Genomic DNA, 20,661 nt, shown 5'->3' with positions numbered 1-20,661 from the left:
GTGTGGTTTGGAACACAGCTTGCCTCGGCAGTAAATTTGGTCCCGTTCCCGATGACCTTTAAGCCAAAATCCAGCGGCCCCCGTGAGAGCAGCCAAACAGACATTCGACACTCGAATACAAATCAGCCACTTTAATCCAAACGTTGCCCCGTTCGCCATCCCATGTGATGTAAACAATGCACACCTGTACTCTAGTCTCTTAATACACAGAAGCGACCTTCTCCATCAGTCAAAGGTTCTGCTACTGGCTCTGGATCCAGCCAAAAACAGACCCGGTTGCTGGTTCTACAGGCTCCGATCAGGACGCAGCCTGTTTGTGTATGCAGCACGGACAACAGTGCAGCGTGTCGTGGAGGAAGAGGTCGCACTCCACGCAGAACACGCTCGTACACGCCGTACACGTAAAAACCTGCGAAAGAAACGAGAGCAAAAGTGGTGGGAAAATCTACAAATTCTGTCAGACTTTTGACGTCCAAACTTTATTGAAAAGACCAAAAAATGAACAGATTTGGGTGGACTTTACCAATTTGAAGCTTGCAGGGGTGTGTAAACCTTTGACCACTAAGTACTGTATATGTAATACACATTTAACACCTATTTTATTAGGTACACCTTTCTTAAACATACATTCATTATCCATTTTTGAGATACAGCTTTTCTATAGAGTGTAGCACATCTGTCGCTGTTGGTTATACACCCGAACTCCATCATTAGAAGGGCTGTCCGCATACTTTTGGCCATTTAGCGCAAGTATAAACGATCAGTGCATCACATGTGATCAGGATTGCGAGAGGAAGTGATACTCACGCTCTTGTCTTTAAGCTCTCCTTGGCATGCTTGGCAGAACCTGAAATAATGAAATGAAGTCTTTATTAGCTGAACGATGCAGCAAATGAAGGAATAAAATAAACAATGTTGGGTTTTAATACTTATTATTCAACTTATACATAATAGTGCCGATCTTAATACCTACTGCTAGACTCAATTACCAGCCTTCACTTGCTGTGATCAGCTGTGATGTGTTATGTGCTTTTCAAACCCTGGGTAAAGGGTTGTGGAGGCTTTACGTTACGTCTTGTAAACCACAGTTGGACTAGATGCATTGTTTGTGTTGCCTGGGTAGCGTAAACAAATCATGGACAAAAACCCTAAAGTAAACACCTCCCAGAGGTTCAAGTGTCCAAGGTGTGTTGGAACCAGGGTGGAAACTAAGGAGCTGCTCACAAACACTGAGGGAGGAGATGATTTAATTGAACCCAGAGGCCAATGGGTAGATCTCCAAGACCTTGAACATTCTTAGAGGCACCATTAAGAGTATCGTTCACAAGTTCCAATTTTTGCCTGCCGCTTGGAAAAAAACCCACATTTTGTCCAGAGGCCTCAGCAATGTCATCAGGACCCACCGGTGGCCATCATAAGATCACTAAACCAAGAACCTCATGGTTGGAATCCATGGCACACACCACTCTTGGCCAGGAAGCACAGAAAAGGTGGACTGGAATACACAGGAAGGAATCTGGATAGTCCTGCAGAGGTGGGTGTCATGGGGGAAAAGCGTTGGAGCAATGGTGTGGCTTAAAGACTTAATTTTAATTAAGTAGTATGGGTGTCCACATACTTTTGGCCATACAGAGTACTGAACTGATAATAAGTTTGACTCCTGTACCTTTCTCTTGTGTGCTCCTCTCGAGGACTCTCCCGGAAGGCCTCCAGGGGGAAGAGATGATGAAAGGAGCGAGCCAGGTGAGGGGCGGAGACCAGAGTCAGACCTGTGGGTGGCACACACACACACACACACACACACACACACACACACACACACACACACACACACACACACACACACTGATGTGGGCACTTACACAAATCACTGACGCTGATTAACACAACAGGAATATGAGAGCAGGACGTACCACAGACTTTACACTCAACCGGCAGCTCTAGGTACTTGGCTCTGCACTGGGGGCAGTAATAACCTCCCAGGGTGAGTCCAGGACCTCCGTCTGAGCTGTCCAAGTGCCTGCGGACGACGAATACAAACACACTTCATAGCCACAAGTATGAAGACACCACTTGCATTCTACGTTCTCCAATCTTCCCATCCAACTGTACACAAAGCCAAGTCCATAAAGACATGCTTGGAAGACGTGTGTGAAGGATCTCCAACGGCCAACACAGAGCCTACAGACACCTGTGAGATGAACTAGAATGCTGACCGCCAAGCCACGCCTTCTCGCCCAGCATCAGGGCCTGGGCGAGTTCAAACAAGGCGTGGTAACCAAGGTTACGGTGAGTGATGGGTACTTACGACATGCTGAACGAAGGCTTGGCATCCTGATCCGAGACTGACGCTATGATGTGCTGAGGGAAGCCTGGAAAGAAAGAAAGAAAGAAAGAAAGAAAGAAGCCACATTTCCCCCAATTTAGTCATTTCCAATTCCCTGTAGCATATTGCAGTCGATGTTTGATGAGTTTGGTATGGATGAACTACTTCATTAATCCATAGAACACCTTTGGGATGAATTGGAACGCCGCTTGTGAGCCAGGCCTTCTCAGTACCCGACCTTACAAATGCTCTGTTGACTAAATGGACTCATAAATCTTTCACAAGGTGGTGGTCGGGCTACATGATTGATTCTATTAGCGTCTTTGTACCTAGCAAAGCTTTCAGTTGTAAGTAATCAGGGTCGCGGTGGGTCCGAAGCCAACTGGGCACCACTACAGCTTGCGCACTTACCCATGCGGATGAGGGAGCACTCGGAGGACGAGCTGGCCGGCGGCGGCTTCACGTGGAGCGCCAGAAGCTCCTTGAAGTGGCTCTCGTCCAGTATCACGTTGTAGCTACCTGTTAAAAGTACACGCTACAGAGCTTAGCGGAACGGCTAATATCTCGGTATCAAACAAGCAGTTGTTTCAGATTAGCATGGTTGGCATTACTGGCAAGCCAACCTTGCTCCTGAAGACGCTCCTAAATACACTAGAGTCGAAAGTATGTGGACACAATCATGACCATTTCAGTATGTTTTATTGCTGGTTTTCTATTCATATCTATAACAGCCTCCACTCTTTTTGGAAGGCTTTGCACAAGAATTTGGGAATTTGTTTCCATCAGCCATTCATAAGGTCAGGCACTGATGCTGGAACCAGGTGTTTAATGACCTAATGACTTAAGGTTAGGACTGTGTCCAGGTCACACTAAACTCATCGTTACAGTCCTTGCTTGATGTCCATCAAGACCAGGTCATGCTGGAACAGGAAAGAGCCTTCCCTAAACTGTTGGAACGTTGAAAGCTTATTAAATGTATTCCATAGGTGATGTTGGCAATGGGTGGGAGCAAAACATCCAGAATTAGGAGGGGTGTCCACATACTTTTGGCTATATAGTGAGGCTCTCGTGGAAAGCTTGATGAAGGAACACTGACCTCCAGTTTCCCTGGTGAGGACGGTACACACACGAACTTCTGCAGACAGTCCGATCACCGACACTCGGATTTTGAGGGATTTCAGCGTCTGTTCACGTCCAAGAAAAAAAAATTATAATAATATATATATATATAGTATAATTACATACCAACTTATAGATAAAGATCTACAAATCAACTATTTTGTTTCTGATGCTGCCACTTCACTGCTTTACCTGGACGAGGTCGTAGATGTTGGCTGGATCGCAGGTGGTCAGACTGCTGAAGATGATGAGAATCTCTCGGCTGGTGTGTCCTGGCATGTGTCTACACCAACATTCAGAGCATCAACAGACGGATAACATTCACACACCCCCAACCCTTTGCCAGATGATTGTCATGGCATAAAAATTTAGATTGTTTAAATTTAGATTCTACCAGGTTGGCGGGGAAGAGTGGCAGAAAGTTCCAGATCTTACCACAGATTTTTTATGGGGTGAACTTTAGAGTTCTCCTTCCCAGGTTAAGCTTTCTTGCACGTTACTGAGCACTATGCACAATTTTCAATGCTACCACCACCATATATATTTGTTGACAGAGTCACAGCCACTGGTTTCTGCAAATCAGAGACAGTTGGTGAACACTGACCATGTTCAGAGTTAAAGTCTGATCTGGGATTTTCCAATTTTCTCAAGTTCGTCATGAGCTAAACTAGGCTTCAAGGTATATCCAATCCCTCTATGTAGATCTTGTGGCCCATCATGACTTGTCTTGAATGTTTTGAGTCTAACCTTTTATGGGTTTTTTATGTTGTTTGTTATAAGTTCTTATATTTTTTAGATTATTATATCTCATTTTTTGCATTATATTTCTTTATAATTTTGATTTTATATTCCTTGCACAACATCAGCGTGTTTTCGTGTGATGCTTGTGACTGTAAATGGATGTTGTAACACTGAAATTACCCTTCGGGGATCAATAAAGTAATCAATCAATACTACACTGCAGGTACTCAAGGATTCAGTCATATACATGGTGCAGATAAACAAATGATCTACGCACTTGAGAGTCTGAATGGCGATGTTCAGAGCATTGTAGAGCGACGGTTCTCCCACACACGTAGAGTCGACGGCTTTTTTCAAGGCCGCTATGTGCTTCTTAGGGTTGCCTGGTGCATAAGAAAGCTTTATTATAATAACAATTTGTCAAAGCGAAGAAAGCAACTTCCTAGAAAATGCTTCAAAACAATTAAAAGTATGAAAAGGTCGACATTTACCCGCCAGGTCGGTAAGTTTTTCTGCTCGTTTGTTCTTGGTGGTAATAACTCCTATCTGGAGATGGAGATTAGAAAACGAGAACAAATAAACAACCATGCGCTCCAACAGCACAGGACAACAGAACTGATTAAAATAATGCAAGCAAGGCCACATCACCTGACTGATAGGGTTTTGGTCAAAGTACTCATCCACAAAATACTCCAGCAGCTGAGAAGGAAGCGAAAGTGTGGTCAGCAAAGGAAGGAACACACCGGAACAAAACTAGGTGACAGAATAACTGACCATTAGCCTATTGGGCATGCCGTTACTTTATTGGTGATGGGACTGATAGTAAGTAAATAAGCACTGAGGTTCAAAATTGACACATTTTTTCCAAGCCTTTATGGTTATACTGTCAAATCCATGACCACTGCTCCAGAGTCCATTCCTTTAGTCAACTATTAGATACACAAAGATTTTGGCTTATATGGAGCAACGTTTCACCAATTTTAGCCTTGGTTTAAGCTTGTGTACACAAGCTTTTGTAGTTCCTACACCTGGACACTTTACAATAACAGCACAAAGAGTTGATTCATCCAAGGAAGCTCAAGCAGGGCTTAAATTTGACCAACGGACCTGATGGACAGGTGGCATAATCCATTAACAAGAAATGGTTCCAACATTGGATGGGCCACATTGTGTATATAATCACCATATTAATATTATTTCGTCATAGCGTCCAAGCCCTCGATCTCACCTTTAGTGTGGAAGTGAGCCTGTTTGGTTTCAGGTCCTGGTCCTCCATCGTCCGAGACATGTCGATCACCACATACAGGTGTCGCATCTGTACAAATCATGCAACACCTAAGCACAAACTTCTGCACAAACTGGAGGGAAAATATCCAAAAATGAGAGGACGTCATAGTAATAGGAGCTCACCATTCCAAGCCGAACCTGTCCATGACTTTCAAACACCCTACGAATTATAGAAAATAAAAAGAAGGTAAGGGAATGGGCATGTGCATGGAGTTATATTGGTGTGATTCAAATTTTTGTTCTCTCAATCTCACCGTTTCCTTTTGGCCTCGAACAGAATGTCCTCAACGGTGGCCTTTAGGGAGCCGGATTCATCCTCCTTCAGCACCTCCCTGAGAACATGAGAAGGAAACATCAGGCGCTGTGGATCATACTCACTTATTTCTACACTGACGATCCAAAACATTATAACCACCAGACTTATATGCTGTCAAAACAGCTTTTGACCCAATAAGGAATGGACACCACAATGGTGACTTCTAAGATTTCTAAGAAGTCCAGTAGTTGCTCTGAATGGTTGTATCACAACCAATACATCTGAGGCAACTTTACAAACCTGGGTGCACCTTATGGTGCAACTCTTTCCTGATAATGGATCCATATTTCAGGATAATGCCCACCTAGATACTGCTGTAATTATTTATGTGGTTTGATAAACATCATCATAATGTCAGGCTCCTTTCAACCCACCACAAATCATTCAGCACTTTAATTTTTAAAAGTAGTAAATATTGTTTTTCCATTTTGTCTCTTTAATACAAATTAACTCACCATGTTCTTTCATATCCTCCTTCCCAGCGTTTAGATCTCTCTGGTTCCTCATCCATTATCAATACACTTTAATAAACTCAATTAAACAGAATAATGTGTAATTATGTTTTATGAAAATGTGAAACTAATTCCCGTTACTGCCTGTGTTAGCACCGAAGCTAACTAGGCTAATAAGAGCTTTATATATTTACGCAATGAAAACAGAATAAAACGTCAGCGAAACAAACACCAGATCATTTAAAGCTCTAATATTTCACACAAAAATGATCTTAAAATAATTGCAGATTAATTCGTTTGTTTAGAAATTAGTTTAGTAACTAATGTAGCTAACGCTGTTAGCATTGCCCAAATAAAAAGTTGTGTGCAGCAGGGTCATTTGTCCCACGGAAAAAAGCGCATAAAGTTTCGTTCCGGTTTCTGCTTCTATTCGCATGCAAATCCCAGGAAGGTTTGTGGTTTGCATCACTTAACTTTTTCTAACCAAAAAATGTGTTGTAGGTTTTTTTTTTTATTTATTCACATTGATTTAGAACATCACACAACTCAAATGAACATGAATCCCCAAAAGCAGGTCAGAAGTGCAAATCTGGCCCTATTGCTGTCTCATCTTGAGTCATGACAAGCAGTTGTCTGTTCATATTTACTACTTAAGTAAAAAACATTGCAGGTCACCAAACTAATAATCAGTATTAAGGATTTTACAGTGTTGTACTGAAGAATCAGACTAAAATGCTGCAAAAGAGATTTGGGATGGTTGTTCTATAATGGCACAGAACAACATTGTTACAAACACTTTATAACATCCATACAACATTGAAAATGTCAACAATAGTGTCATTGTGACCATCTAGATGTGTTTGCTGTGAAGAATTTAGTGAACAATTGACTGTCTTACACTTTGCAACACAAACACACACATATGGAAACGTGTGGTTTACCTCTTGGTATTGTAGTCATCATTTGGCATGGATCTCAATACATCCTTTTTGTATATTGGTATAAATATATATCATTTATCATCATCTGAAGGTTCCTGGTTCAAGCCCCATCAGCTGTTAGGCCTGTAAGCAAGACTCTCAACCCTTAATTGCTTGAATTGTATTCAGTGAAAACTATTGGAGAAAATTGGCTGTTAAATATCATGTAGCACAAAAAGAGCCGCCAGAAAGCATAACATGTGAGTCTGGTAAGAGGAAGACGCAAGGACGGATTAAGGATAGTCTTGGCCCCTGGGCTTTAGACATATCATTCAATGCCTCTCTCAGTTGTGCATAATATTTCCAAAGAGCCTTAGTTGACTCAGCTCGTGCGCTCCATCGAGTACCTGACAGTGATTTCAGTGTGAGTTTGATATCAGTATCACGGAAAACCTTTCCCCACCTGTGTGTAGATGATGCACAAAATGTGTACATTGCCTGTACAAAGTCAAAAAAACGTCCAGCTTCTGGGCTACTGTCAACAGCATTGACACCAACTAAATTCAGTGAATGTGCTGCACAGGGGACATAACAAATCAAAGGGTTTCTTTGTTTAAGATGAGCATGGACTCCATTGTACTTTCCCGACATGTTACTTGCATTATCATATGACTGGCTCCTACAGTTGGATAAGTCTAGGCCCAGATTCTCCACCATAGCAACGACACACTCTGCCAAACTGTCCCCACTATGGTTTTCAATAGGCTCAAAAGCTAGAAAACGCTCAACTACATGTCCGTCATTATTAACAAACCTGAAAATAAAAGTAAGTTGGTCCACATGAGCAAGGTCTGGAGTGGAGTCAACTATAACAGAGAAGTATTTTGGCTAGGGCCCTACAGCATGGCTAGGGGCCCCAAAAGCATGGCTAGGGGCCCCAAAAGCATGGCTAGGGCCCCCAAGAGGCCCTGGGGTCAAAGTTCCTAATAGTCAGAGGATCCTTAAAATGGAGGGCCCTCGGAAATAAAAATATATTGTATCATAAATGTTGATAGGCATCGCAAAATGTTTTGGGCCAGGGCCCCCCCCGGGGCCCCCTGACCTCAAGGGCCCCTGGGCGCTGGCCCCACTGGCCCGGTCAGTAATCCAGCCATGGGAAGACAGGAGGCTTTTACATCTCATTGTTATTCAGACAGATGAGAACTGGCAGCACTACGAATATCCTACAATGTACTGGAATATGTTTTTATCTATATGCTACTCGACTGCAGGCCACACTTAATGGCACCATTTAGACCACAAACAGGTCCAAACTTTGTGCCAGAGCATATTTTTCCTCTTAAAAAAAACAACACAGGACCTTTGGTTCCCATTGTGTCCATCATGTCCTTTATTAAAACAAAACAAATACAAAACCGTATCTTTTCAACAACAAAACAATGCGAATAATATGGTGTTCATGACCTAAATCATTCAGAATGTCCCCGCATCTGAACATTTCAAAGCCTGGAGCAGAATACAGGTTATCAGAAAGAAATGCACAAATATACAGTATAAAGTATCATATAATAAAAATAATAAAACCACTGCATTAGTACAACATTTCTTCACAAAGAAAATGATTCTAATAACTAATATAATAATACAAAAAGAGACATGACATACAAATGATAAACACAAAAGAAAAAAACAACTTATAAATGTCTTCACTTGGAGATTAACTGTCATACACTAAACAATTATTCCTATTTACACAGATAAAACCTTGATGCTTTTTGATCCTATAAGCTGTACAATCAGATAGGTCAAAATTTAAAGTGCTGCTCGTATTTCTTCCAAAAAGTCCTCTGTTGAGGCAAGCTTAATTTACTGGAGCTTTTTGCACCTTTTTAGCTTCATATGGACGGGAAAAATTAAAAGGAAAAATAAGTGTAATAATAATATGTGAAAAAATTAAAATGAATTAGGATGAATTTTGTTCAATTTTAGACCAAGATAGCCAGAGGATTTGGAAAGAGGGGACAGCATTGGAGCACTGGTGGCAGGAGCTTTAGTCACTGCTCAAGACTGCTCTGCTGACCGGAGTATCCACACCCTACATCAAGAGAACGATGCAACCTTGAACACTTCATCCCAGTAATGGTAGGGGGTCCAGAGGTTCTGTAATGATGGATGGTGTGGGGTACATTATGCTATCTTATAGAAGATTAATGACCTAAATGATATGATGGGTATGATGTTCCTATAAATGGCAACACCCACAAAGTTCTGAGACCTTTTTGAAAGAATGGTGCTCCATTCCTCAGGTGCAGTTTTAGGCTTGTAGAATCGATGCCATTAACGTACATTTAAAAAGTGTCTTTTGCCGGATTCTGGTGACTCAACATCTACCAGGATACTTTAGTATATGTACAATAAAGTCTGAAATAATAAACAGGTTTTTGTATGGTCCTCAAATCCTACAGCCACATTGGAACAACATTGGAACATTCCAAGAAAATGGGATTGCAAGAATCCAAGATTCACTATTATTAAAAATACAAAATAAAAACACTGGAAGACTAAACAGGAATTAGCTTATTTACATGAATAAAGGGTCTGGAAAATATTCTATGTGTCATAATAAAACATCGGTATAATGACCTTCAGCGCAAAGGAGGATCTGCATCCTGCCTTGACTTCACATTGATCTCGACACTGTGTGTGTGAGCCACCACATAAGCCATCACAGTGAACAATAATAAAGTATAAAAATGAACAATAAAAAGAAACAAGCAAAAAAAATGAACCGTGTTATATTTGTAATCGCTGAAAGACGATATCCACAATCAAAGTCCCTTGAAAGACTATAAGAGAAAGCGACAAGGCAGCCGGGTCTCTTATGGTCTCCGATCGTAATCGCTCACCCTCCTTTTGATCAGGGAAAGCTTGGCTTTAAGCTGTTTGCATCTCTTCTTCCTCAGTTGGTAATCCGGTGACTAGGGGAAAGAACAAGACAGATCATGAAATACAGTAACCTTCAGAGTCTAAGATTTTCCTCTTTTTGCACTGTCCTAATTTGGATATGCTCAATTCCACTGTGCACTCTGATGGTGAGACACCTATGTCTTTACCATCAGGTATTTCCCTCCAAGACGTGGCTAATTGTGTTTGTTAAGGTGCCGGCCAGGCTGGGAGCACCATCAAATCTGGGGTTCCAGTCTTGGTGGTGCTACCATCCTGGCCAGCACCTTAAAAAAACCCTGGGTTAGCGTATTAGACTTCCACCCTACAAGTCCCTCCATAATTAAAGTGTTTCTTACCCTCTTCAAGTTCTTCAAACTTGTGTACATTTCCATTGCGTCCTGTTTTGGGACAAAAAAGTCTTATTATAAAAACAGCAAAAGAAATGTAAACAAAAAGAGAGAGACCATTTCATTTTCATTTATGAAAAGAAAAAGAGGCTGGTTTACTTGCTTTGACTCTAATTTTGGGTAGCACTCACCAGGAACTGTGGGCTTCCTTCCTCCAGCTCATCAAGCTCTCTGTCTGCATCGGCCAGGCCCTGGTTAACGTCTTCTAACTCCAGCTGCAGGCGCTTGTACTCCATGTGGTCTTGGTCGTACTGCTGCTTGTATTCCAGCCTCTTGTTATCGTTCATGATGGCCGGGAACTCACTGATGGATGAAACATCATCAGTATAAAAACATTAAACTGTGTAGCTTGTTGAGCAGCAAGTCATAGAGCATATACATATAGTATACAGTGCCTTGCAAAAGTATTCAGCCCCCTTGAACTTTTCAACCTTTTGCCACATTTCAGGCTTCAAACATAACGATATGAAATTTTAATTTTTTGTGAAGAATCAACAACAAGTGGGACACAATCGTGAAGTGGAACGAAATTTATTGGATATTTTAAACTTTTTTTAGAAATAAAAAACTGAAAAGTGGGGCGTGCAATATTATTCAGCCCCCTTGCGTTAATACTTTGTAGCGCCACCTTTTGCTGCGATTACAGCTGCAAGTCGCTTGGGGTATGTCTCTATCAGTTTTGCACATCGAGAGACAGAAATTTTTGCCCATTCTTCCTTGCAAAACAGCTCGAGCTCAGTGAGGTTGGATGGAGAGCGTTTGTGAACAGCAGTTTTCAGCTCTTTCCACAGATTCTCGATGGGATTCAGGTCTGGACTTTGACTTGGCCATTCTAACACCTGGATACGTTTATTTGTGAACCATTCCATTGTAGATTTGCTTTATGTTTTGGATCATTGTCTTGTTGGAAGATACATCTCCGTCCCAGTCTCAGGTCTTTTGCAGACTGCAACAGGTTTTCTTCCAGAATGGTCCTGTATTTGGCTCCATCCATCTTCCCATCAATTTTAACCATCTTCCCTGTCCCTGCTGAAGAAAAGCAGGCCCAAACCATGATGCTGCCACCACCATGTTTGACAGTGGGGATGGTGTGTTCAGGGTGATGAGCTGTGTTGCTTTTACGCCAAACATAACGTTTTGCATTGTGGCCAAAAAGTTCGATTTTGGTTTCATCTGACCAGAGCACCTTCTTCCACATGTTTGGTGTGTCTCCCAGGTGACTTTTTATAGATATCTTTGAGAAATAGCTTTCTTCTTGCCACTCTTCCATAAAGGCCAGATTTGTGCAGTGTACGACTGATTGTGTCCTATGGACAGAGTCTCCCACCTCAGCTGTAGATCTCTGCAGTTCATTCAGAGTGATCATGGGCCTCTTGGCTGCATCTCTGATCAGTCTTCTCCTTGTTTGAGCTGAAAGTTTAGAGGGACGGCCGGGTCTTGGTAGATTTGCAGTGGTCTGATACTCCTTCCATTTCAATATGATCGCTTGCACAGTGCTCCTTGAGATGTTTAAAGCTTGGGAAATCTTTTTGTATTCAAATCCGGCTTTAAACTTCTCCACAACAGTATCTCGGACCTGCCTGGTGTGTTCCTTGGTCTTCATGATGCTCTCTGCGCTTTAAACAGAACTCTGAGACTGTCACAGAGCAGGTGCATTTATACAGAGACTTGATTACACACAGGTGGATTCTATTTATCACCATCAGTCATTTAGGTCAACATTGGATCATTCAGAGATCCTCACTGAACTTCTGGAGTGAGTTTGCTGCACTGAAAGTAAAGGGGCCGAATAATATTGCACGCCCCACTTTTTAGTTTTTTATTTCTAAAAAAAGTTTAAAATATCCAATACATTTCGTTCTACTTCACGATTGTGTCCCACTTGTTGTTGATTCTTCACAAAAAATTAAAATTTCATATCGTTATGTTTAAAGCCTGAAATGTGGCAAAAGGTTGAAAAGTTCAAGGGGGCTGAATACTTTTGCAAGGCACTGTATATGCTATACGGCCAAAACGTACATGGACACCTGACCATGTCCTGATTTCAATCCCAAAATCATAAGCATTAATGTGGAGTATTTATATCAGAAATGGGCCTGAGACTAGGGGTGTCCACATACTTTTGGTCATACAGTGTATATACTTTGAGAAGTACACAGTGTACACATAAAAGTGCTAGAGTCATGAAGGTCTTGATTTGATGAAGTTATGAAGGTACTGATGCTACTATTTTTGCCTGTTATTATCATTCACTTCATATGGGTGTTTATTTTAAACCAGTTTTCGGGGTATTTAGCAGTGAGAAAAGCGTCCGACACTTCTTTTTCCAATCACGTTTGTTGGATTAGAGACACCATCAGTGAATGATCAGCATGCAAGTGGTGTTTGTTTATAAGTACAGCTAAAGTAACTACACAGAAGTGCACTATCATGCTATCATCTTTATTTATTCATTCATTTACTTATTGCCCTAGTTTTGGCTGATCATTTTAAATGCAACTTTTGCTCTTTTTCTTGCTTTCAAGCTTTTAAAAATATATATTGTTTAGGTTTTTCAACAAGCACATACGTATAAGCACTTATAATAGGCACATATATGCAAATAAATGATAATTGAGGTGAGTAATATATGTGGACACCTAGGTGTGTAAAATCAATGCCTGTGGCAACAGTCACAAATGAAGATCCATGAATAAATGATTTGACCTATGTGGTAATCTAGGCAGTGTGATAAATTGGAATATCAATTGCAAGAATGCTTAGCCTCTTAAAGTGGGCACAAATTCTAACAGACACACTTCAAAATCTCATGGAAAGCCTTACCAAAAGTGAAGTGTCTGTTACGCTTGTAAAAAAGTTCGTTTTAAAACTACTTGCCTGTTGTAGTTCGTATCGTCCAGCTCATCAGCCGACTCGGCTCCTGTATCGTAGTCTTTGTGTTTACCTTTCAACACGATCGTTGTGCTGGTCGTGTCGGAGCTGCTGTAAATCCACGATACAAACATGAGCGTTAAAAAACATTTAAACTAAAGAAACAACAAATGGAAGTCATTAAAAATGTAAAACAAATGCACAATGAATTTCTGAATACAATTTGGCACCAAATACTAGTACCCAGGTTAAAATGCATGCATAAGTAATAGCATAATAAACATATAAGACACCTAGTCATTTTATATTCTGTGTTTTTAAGTTAATGCTCAGTGACTTTCATTTTGAAAACCTGTGGCTGCCCAAGTTTGTAAGCAAAGTTAAAAATATAGATAGCAGTTTAAAAAACAACAAGAAAGTGTTTTATTTGCTAAGAATACAAGTTTCAGTGCACAGATGCATGTGTGTTGGGGGTAAATTTAGAAAAAAACATGAAGAGAAGAGCAAAATATGTGTAAAATACTGTTAGCTTCGGCTAAAAACAATTAGCATGCATTAGAGGCACCACTGCAGCTAACTGCTAACATCTTTTAAGTCATATTTTTTAAGGTCAGAAAAACAGATTAACATAAAAGTTGCCTTATAAATATGTGTATTGTACATACAGATTGAAAATATGGTATTAATTTACACTTTTCATTGATGTTTAAAACTCAGGTTTCAGTATTTCCACTGAGCTGTGGTTTCCTGTCAGACAGGCTAGTCGAGTTTCAAGGATAAACAAAAAAAAGCTCTACAAAGGTCTCATACTTCAAACATACTGTGGATTCCACCAAGGTTATGAAATCATTCAAATATGTGTGTGTGGGTTTGTGTGTGTGTATACACACTTGGCTAAGCTAAATGCTAAAAATATGTTCCTTAGTGGTGTGTACTGCCCTCTGTTAGTGTATAAACTTTTTATAAGCACAAATTTCATTTCTGAAAAAGTTGGGATGTTTTGTAAAATGCAATAAAATGACAAATCTGTGACTTGTTTATTCTTTTAAACTTTTATACCTTCTACAATAGTAGACGTTGAATAGAATCAGCGTCATTGTATTTCATGAATTTAAACACATTTAGAATTATGTCTGCAACACACTCATGATCGTTGTTGTGAAAATGTTACCACGTGGGCCTCGGTGGATAAGTGGGCAGCACTGTCGCCTCACAGCAAGAAGGTCCTGGGTTCGATCCTTTCTGTGTGGAGTTTGCATGTTCTCCCTGTGTCTGCGTGGGTTTACTCCGGGTGCTCCGGTTTCCTCCCACAGTCTAAAGACGTGCAAGTGAGGTAAATTGGAGACACTAAATTGTCCATGACTGTGTTCAATATAACCTTGTTAACTAATGAACCTTGTGTAATGAGTAACTACCGTTCCTGTCATGAATGTAACCAAAGTGTAAAACATCACGTTAAAATCCTAATAAACAAACAAACGTAGTTACACCCTAAAATGCATTTTATTTTAACTACGTCTGTACATCACAAATATCAAAATGTGGATACAATTTGTAATACTGTTGTGACAACACAGAATGTGTTTGCATGAGCTCTAGCCCATACATTGATGAAAAGAGACGAGCGTTGGGTGGATATTTCTGGGGTGGAGGAGCGTTCTAAGTGCATCACTGACAGCTGTGTAACACACTTGCTATATCAAAAATGTAGGTGTGTATAATTAAGGGTTTGGAGTTGCGTAAGTAACAGACTACTTGTAATTTGGATTGCGTAATCTGTTGGATTTGTTTTAGATTAAATAATCCAGATCTCGATCTGTAAATCCCAGAGTCAGATTTATCAGAAGCCAACGGTATGGCTGACAAATAAAATAGCCGCATTTGCATTGTTTTTATTTACCTATTTAAATATGTGTAATTATGGACACTTCTTTACTCTTGCTTGAGTACATTTGTACTTTTTTAAGAAAGGTGAGTAAAAGAGGGCTGTATATTGTGTTCTGGTGTAACTGCACTGCACCCAGTGATTTCAGGAAAGCTGGACCCACAGCAACCCTGATCAGGATAATGTGGTGGTAAGAAATGGAAAAAATTTGATCGGCATGCAAAGCCACAGCACGTTACTATGTACTCTGGTATAAAAAAGCGTTCGTTTTTAAGTGTCCATTGAGGGTGTTATGCAAGCAGCAGGGGGCAAAAGTGTTTAGGGGAATTAGATATATCCAGTTTGAGAGAAGATGAAAAGAAGATTGCAAGAATGATCTATAATTATTGTGAAATTATCGACTTGTATTCTACGCCCTCTGTAAGGTGTAAATCTCCAGGTACTGCCATCAATTCTGCAAAATCTAGTGATGGTAGCATGATATTTTAGGAATGGTCTCACCAGCAGGGAATGGCAGTCTGGTTAGTATTGTTGATAAATTGATTGCTGCACATCATTTTCCAGAAAGCTAAGACTAGATAAACAGTTGACCCAAAGATACATTGACACAATAAAGATACATTAAAATAAAAAAAGCTGACCAAACAAACAAGACCAATCCAATGCCAAGTCAGAAGAACTTGAGGAGGTTCTTAGGATGATGAACTGGCCGTCATTTCCAAATGTAATTAAGACCTACTGACTATAATCCACTAAATGGCCAAAAGTATTTGAGTTCAGGTGTTTCAGCCTCAAGTGGCATGATTTGGTATGAACTGAAGTGTTGGCCTTTCCATAAGGCTCCAAAATAATGCCAAAGGTTTTGTAATATGAGGCCCAACAACCTCCTTTTGACCATATAGTGCAGCTGATGCAGACTTCAGTTAAACATTGTGGGATGTAATTCAACACCATCACTAGTCTGACAGAAGTCAAAACTCACCCGGGCAGATAGAGTGGTTTATCCAGGTCTGGGGTTTGGTCAAGATAATGACGCGACGCACCGATTTGACTGTTGTAGCCATTCACCATAACTTCCGGATCCCCAGACACGTCAGTCACCTGCAGACGGAGGTTAGACACAGAGTGCATATTATGCATTTTAATTATACATACAAGTGCAGAGTGAGCCGCTCCTCGTATATTTACTCAACAAAGGACCAGTTCCTGAAAATCCATTGTAGCAGAACGAACTTAAAATATTTCATCAGAACGGTACTTAAAGCTCTTAACATTCCGTGCATGACTGCATGTCATTTTCCTTCAGAAATTTCTTATGCAAAGGTGGACAATGTTAGCATGACTATTTATCATACCCTTAACCTTTACTCCCACCCTTCAAAACTGGATTTGGGCACTTCTCCTAAATTTGGACTTTAATTCTTTCAGCCACACCTATTGCTAACATCAATATTATATACAGTATGAGTGTAAATAATAAATAAACCGTAGCTTCCAGCTTTGTGGTGACAGTTCCTGTACATAAAGCGATGCCTATGAAGACGTAGACACACTGTTTTGACTTGAACCCTGTTGTTTTTAGACTGTATGGGCACAGAGTCCCATAAACAAACTCCAAAAGCTTGTGGAAAGCCTTGCTAAAAAGTAGAGGCTGGTACAGCCACAAAGTGGGACCAACTCCACGTTCATGTCCATGGTTTTGAAATAGGATGTCCAACTAGATAACGCTCAAGTGTCCAAAGAATTTTGGTCATATAGTGTTTTAATAATTTACTGTTACAATAATTCAGAAAAAGAATGGCCACAGAAATAATTAAGTGACCGCTATAACAAACTGGAGGTATGATGGCTGTTTTTCCGGCGTCATCAATCAGTCAGAAACTTTTACTCTATCTGGATAGTAAATAATATGTAGGAACTCTACACCCCAGTGGAACCGGTTCTTCCAGTTCCTATCTGCAGATACCAGAACAAAAACAGGACGAAACTGCCACAGCTCTCACGGGCACGAAATTCCTCTCGAACCGAGTCGGCTCCTTCAGCTCGAACACGATGAGATCACGTCACAAGATCTCGGTCTGATTCTGATCATCAGTGAAACCGAACCCGACCACATCGCTGTAATAACCTGAGCTTAGATAATTATCTGATCATACTGGTGCATGATGGGTCACTGTAGGTTAGCCAGTTCTGATAAACACTGGACAGTTAAAACATTCGTGGCTTTTTAAATCTGTTTTTATAGTTCATTAAATATTATTATTCTTCAAATTTCTCTTTATTTGGTTAAACAATTCTTTTTGTTTTCTTGATTGTTTTATGTTTACAGAAGATCTTTTCTTACTTTGGTGCCCCTGAATGTTTTCATGTTTTTTTCTTCATTTACATTTTCATTTACATTTTCAGCATTTAGCAGACGCTTTTATCCAAAGCGACTTTGGGTTAAGGGCCTTGCTCAGGGACCCAACAGTGGCAACTTGGTGGTACTGTTGGGTCCCTGAGCAAGGCCCTGAAAACTTTTTGTTTTCTTGATTGTTTTATGTTTACAATAGATCTTTTCTTACTTTGGTGCCCCTGAATGTTTTCATGTTTTTTTCTTAATTTGATAAACTTTAGTTGTTAATTCATTTGCCAACATGATGGTTTTTTAAATTTATTTTAAAAGCAGATTTTTTCTTAGTTTTTTCTTGAATTGGTAAATTCAATATTTTTTGGCAAATTAAAAAAAATAAATATAATATTTATATTTAAAAAAATATTTTATATTTTAAATATAAATAATATATAATATATGTTTTATTATAAAATATTCAAATAAAATATTAATCTTTCAGTTAATTTTTTTACTTCTTTGTACAGCTGATATTTTCTTTATTTTTTATATTTAATATTTACAGTTAATATATTTATTATATAAATGTATATTTTTATATTAATTTTATATTTACAGTTAATATTTTCTTGTTTTATTTTCTTCAGTTGATTTTTTCTCTTAATTTTTTTGAATGGAAACGAATTATATTTTCTTGATGTTTTTATTTTTACATTTAATATTTACAGTTAATATATTTATTATATTTTATATTTACAGTAAATATTTTTGTATTATTTTCTTGTTTTTTTTACAGCAGAGTTATTCTCTTGCTTTTTTTTTATAATGGAAACGAATGTTTTTGTTTGGTATTTTTACTTTGGTACAGCTGATATTTCCTTGATTTCTTTATTTGATATAAATTATTAGATTTTTAAAAAACTGCTACTCACCCATTTCTCTACACCTTGTGATAAGCCATCCTTAAAGTGTGTTGGTTCCTCCCAGAGTACACGGTTTCGGCCGTACCGGTTCATCTGGGAGCGAGTTTTCACAGCAAACACCAACATAATGATGAGGCCGATGCCCACCAGGAACCCCAGAACAATAGCGATAGCCTGGAAACAAAGTCAGGAGGAAACAAGAAGGTGAGAATTTGACAACAGTGAATTGTGTAGCTGCAGCCAGAGTTAAAACGGCGACCGTTACCTCCTGAGGTTCCACCACGCAGTAGTGGTACATGTACTGGTTGATGAAAAGCGCTGACGCCTGCTGCTGGTTCTGAAACTGGCCACACAGCTGCCACATCATGTTGTACATCATGGACCCACTGCTCTGAGCCATGGGGTTGACGGCCACCAGGTACACCACGCTGGCGATGAGCATGAACAAGGCGAGGATGGCACAGATGATGATACTCGCCAAATAGAACGTGGTCGACCTGGCCGTCTTTTGCCTTGAAATCACCAGGATGAAGATGACCAGCACGGCGATAAACGTGATGGCTGCGATGCCGATAATGAAGCCCTTGCCCGTCAAGGGGTCCATGTAGTAGCCACCGTAGCCTCCATAACCGTATGAACTTCCCATGCCACCACCTCCGTACATATTCGCTCCATAGTACCCTCCTCCGGTTCCGGAACCCATCCCACCCATGCCCATACCCATACCCATGCCCAGGCCCCCTAATCCCATGGCGTCCATGTTGTAGTCCCACGCCAGTGTGGATGCCACACACGCAAACAACGCCACGCACATGATGATGATGATGATGCTCAGGATCTTCATCACGCCTGGTGGCGAAGTCCAGCGGTAGAAGTGCAGGACCTGGTCATCGGGGTAGTGTGAGAATGTGTGGTGTGACATCCGGTGACCACTAAAAAGAGCAGGTTCAAGAAAATGAGTTTCATTTATTCCACTCATGGTTGGACTGGTCTAGATCAGTCTAGAACTGGTCTAGATAACAAAGGAAACTCATTAACATTCACACACTTGGCCAATATGGAGTAGCCACATGTGTACCCACAGGAAGCCCTCACAGATACTGGGAGATCCCACCACACTGATAACAGGAGGTAGAGATCCATCCCAGGTCCCCAGGATTCTAGAGCAGTCAGTCCTGCACCCACACTTATTCTTAACCATGGCTGCTATTAGGTGCACCAGTACCATTTCTCAGCCCCTAGATCTTGAGTTTGGTTTATCTTTGGTCTATTCTGGCCGTCCACCCCCTTTTGCTCAGGGCAGTTGTAGCCTAGTGGTTAAGGTACTGGACCAGTAATCAAAAGGTTGCCAGGTTGCCACTTTGGTTGCCACTGTTGGGCCCTTGAGCAAGACCCTTAACTCTCAATTGCTTAGATAATATAGTCACAGTACTGTAAGTTGCTTTGGATAAAAGCGTCTGCTAAATGCTGAAAATGTAAATGTTAATTTCCTCAGATCCCACCTACCAGTAGTTTCCCAGTTTGAATATAAACCAAAACAGCTACTTACGTGTGCTTACTGGTGTTGCTGTGTCTATGTGACGGCATGATGGTGATTTCTGGACGTCCCTTGTCGTCCTGTCACCACAAAATTCACAATTAGTTCAGTCAATACACAAAATACTCATTCTGGACACCTTGACCATTTTAATTCTTCCTGGATGTTGTTTCCTAAGATTCAATACTACTGGACCCCCTGCCTACTCAGGACCCTGCTCATCATCTCCCTTAAGGACATCCGTTCATATTAACGTTTGAGGAACAGCTAAAATAAGACATATTGTACCTGTACTTACATAAAACACCATGGGCAGTATTATGGAGTCCCCCTCCTTTCCCCTTTGAGACTATAACAGCTCACACTCATCCGTTTCCACTTGTTTTAGAGTGGGTATGTTGGAATTTGAGAGCATTTGTAAAGTCCTGTACTGGCGCCTGACTTTCCAATTAATCTCAAAGTGGTTCAGTGAGGTTGTTGTGGTCGAAGCACCTCATTGATTCCTCGCACCTGTTCGCAATGGGTGTGGCTCAAACATCTACACTTGATAATAAGAAGCTGTGTTTATATATTTTTTATAGAATATTGCTTGTTTGCTC

At 40.4% G+C, this 20,661-nt stretch overlaps 2 protein-coding genes across 2 annotated transcripts; both read right to left on the bottom strand.

The window, feature by feature from the left end:
• Positions 1–116: 116 nt before the first annotated feature.
• gtf2h2 (general transcription factor IIH, polypeptide 2) lies at positions 117–6,526 on the bottom strand. The gene is made up of 15 exons (XM_063018173.1): positions 6,245–6,526; positions 5,728–5,805; positions 5,597–5,633; positions 5,415–5,501; positions 4,835–4,885; positions 4,678–4,732; positions 4,464–4,569; positions 3,638–3,728; positions 3,423–3,510; positions 2,738–2,845; positions 2,309–2,372; positions 1,914–2,020; positions 1,667–1,769; positions 808–847; positions 117–409 (listed from the first exon to the last, which is right to left on the bottom strand). Exons 1-15 carry the CDS (start codon positions 6,298–6,300, stop codon positions 299–301), a joined length of 1,182 nt encoding a protein of 393 aa, XP_062874243.1. The 5' UTR covers positions 6,301–6,526; the 3' UTR covers positions 117–298.
• Positions 6,527–10,040: 3,514 nt separating this feature from the next.
• On the bottom strand, positions 10,041–20,130 carry oclnb (occludin b). Its single transcript, XM_063017583.1, has 8 exons — positions 20,075–20,130; positions 18,791–19,457; positions 18,535–18,699; positions 16,253–16,371; positions 13,392–13,496; positions 10,646–10,817; positions 10,464–10,505; positions 10,041–10,139 (listed from the first exon to the last, which is right to left on the bottom strand). The coding sequence occupies exons 1-8, from the start codon at positions 20,110–20,112 to the stop codon at positions 10,041–10,043; spliced, it is 1,407 nt and encodes a 468-aa protein (XP_062873653.1). The 5' UTR covers positions 20,113–20,130.
• Positions 20,131–20,661: the final 531 nt, after the last annotated feature.

The sequence above is a fragment of the Trichomycterus rosablanca genome, chromosome 21 (genome assembly GCF_030014385.1).
Source record: "Trichomycterus rosablanca isolate fTriRos1 chromosome 21, fTriRos1.hap1, whole genome shotgun sequence".
In the NCBI taxonomy this organism is placed as follows: domain Eukaryota; kingdom Metazoa; phylum Chordata; class Actinopteri; order Siluriformes; family Trichomycteridae; genus Trichomycterus; species Trichomycterus rosablanca.
The sequence above is the reverse complement of the archived record's forward strand: the minus strand, read 5'-3'. Positions and strand labels throughout refer to the sequence as shown.

Excerpts from the sequence above, each read along its gene's own strand:
- gtf2h2 (XM_063018173.1), bottom strand. The coding sequence starts at position 6,300 with ATGGATGAGGAACCAGAGAGATCTAAACGCTGGGAAGGAGGATATGAA. Across the intron at positions 4,570-4,677 it reads AAAACTTACCGACCTGGCGG|GCAACCCTAAGAAGCACATA; the intron begins GTAAATGTCGAC and ends CTTATGCACCAG. Across the intron at positions 1,770-1,913 it reads GGTTGAGTGTAAAGTCTGTG|GTCTGACTCTGGTCTCCGCC; the intron begins GTACGTCCTGCT and ends TGCCACCCACAG.
- oclnb (XM_063017583.1), bottom strand. The coding sequence starts at position 20,112 with ATGCCGTCACATAGACACAGCAACACCAGTAAGCACAC. Across the intron at positions 10,818-13,391 it reads GACGATACGAACTACAACAG|TGAGTTCCCGGCCATCATGA; the intron begins GCAAGTAGTTTT and ends TTCATCCATCAG. Across the intron at positions 10,506-10,645 it reads AAGGAAGCCCACAGTTCCTG|GACGCAATGGAAATGTACAC; the intron begins GTGAGTGCTACC and ends GTCCCAAAACAG.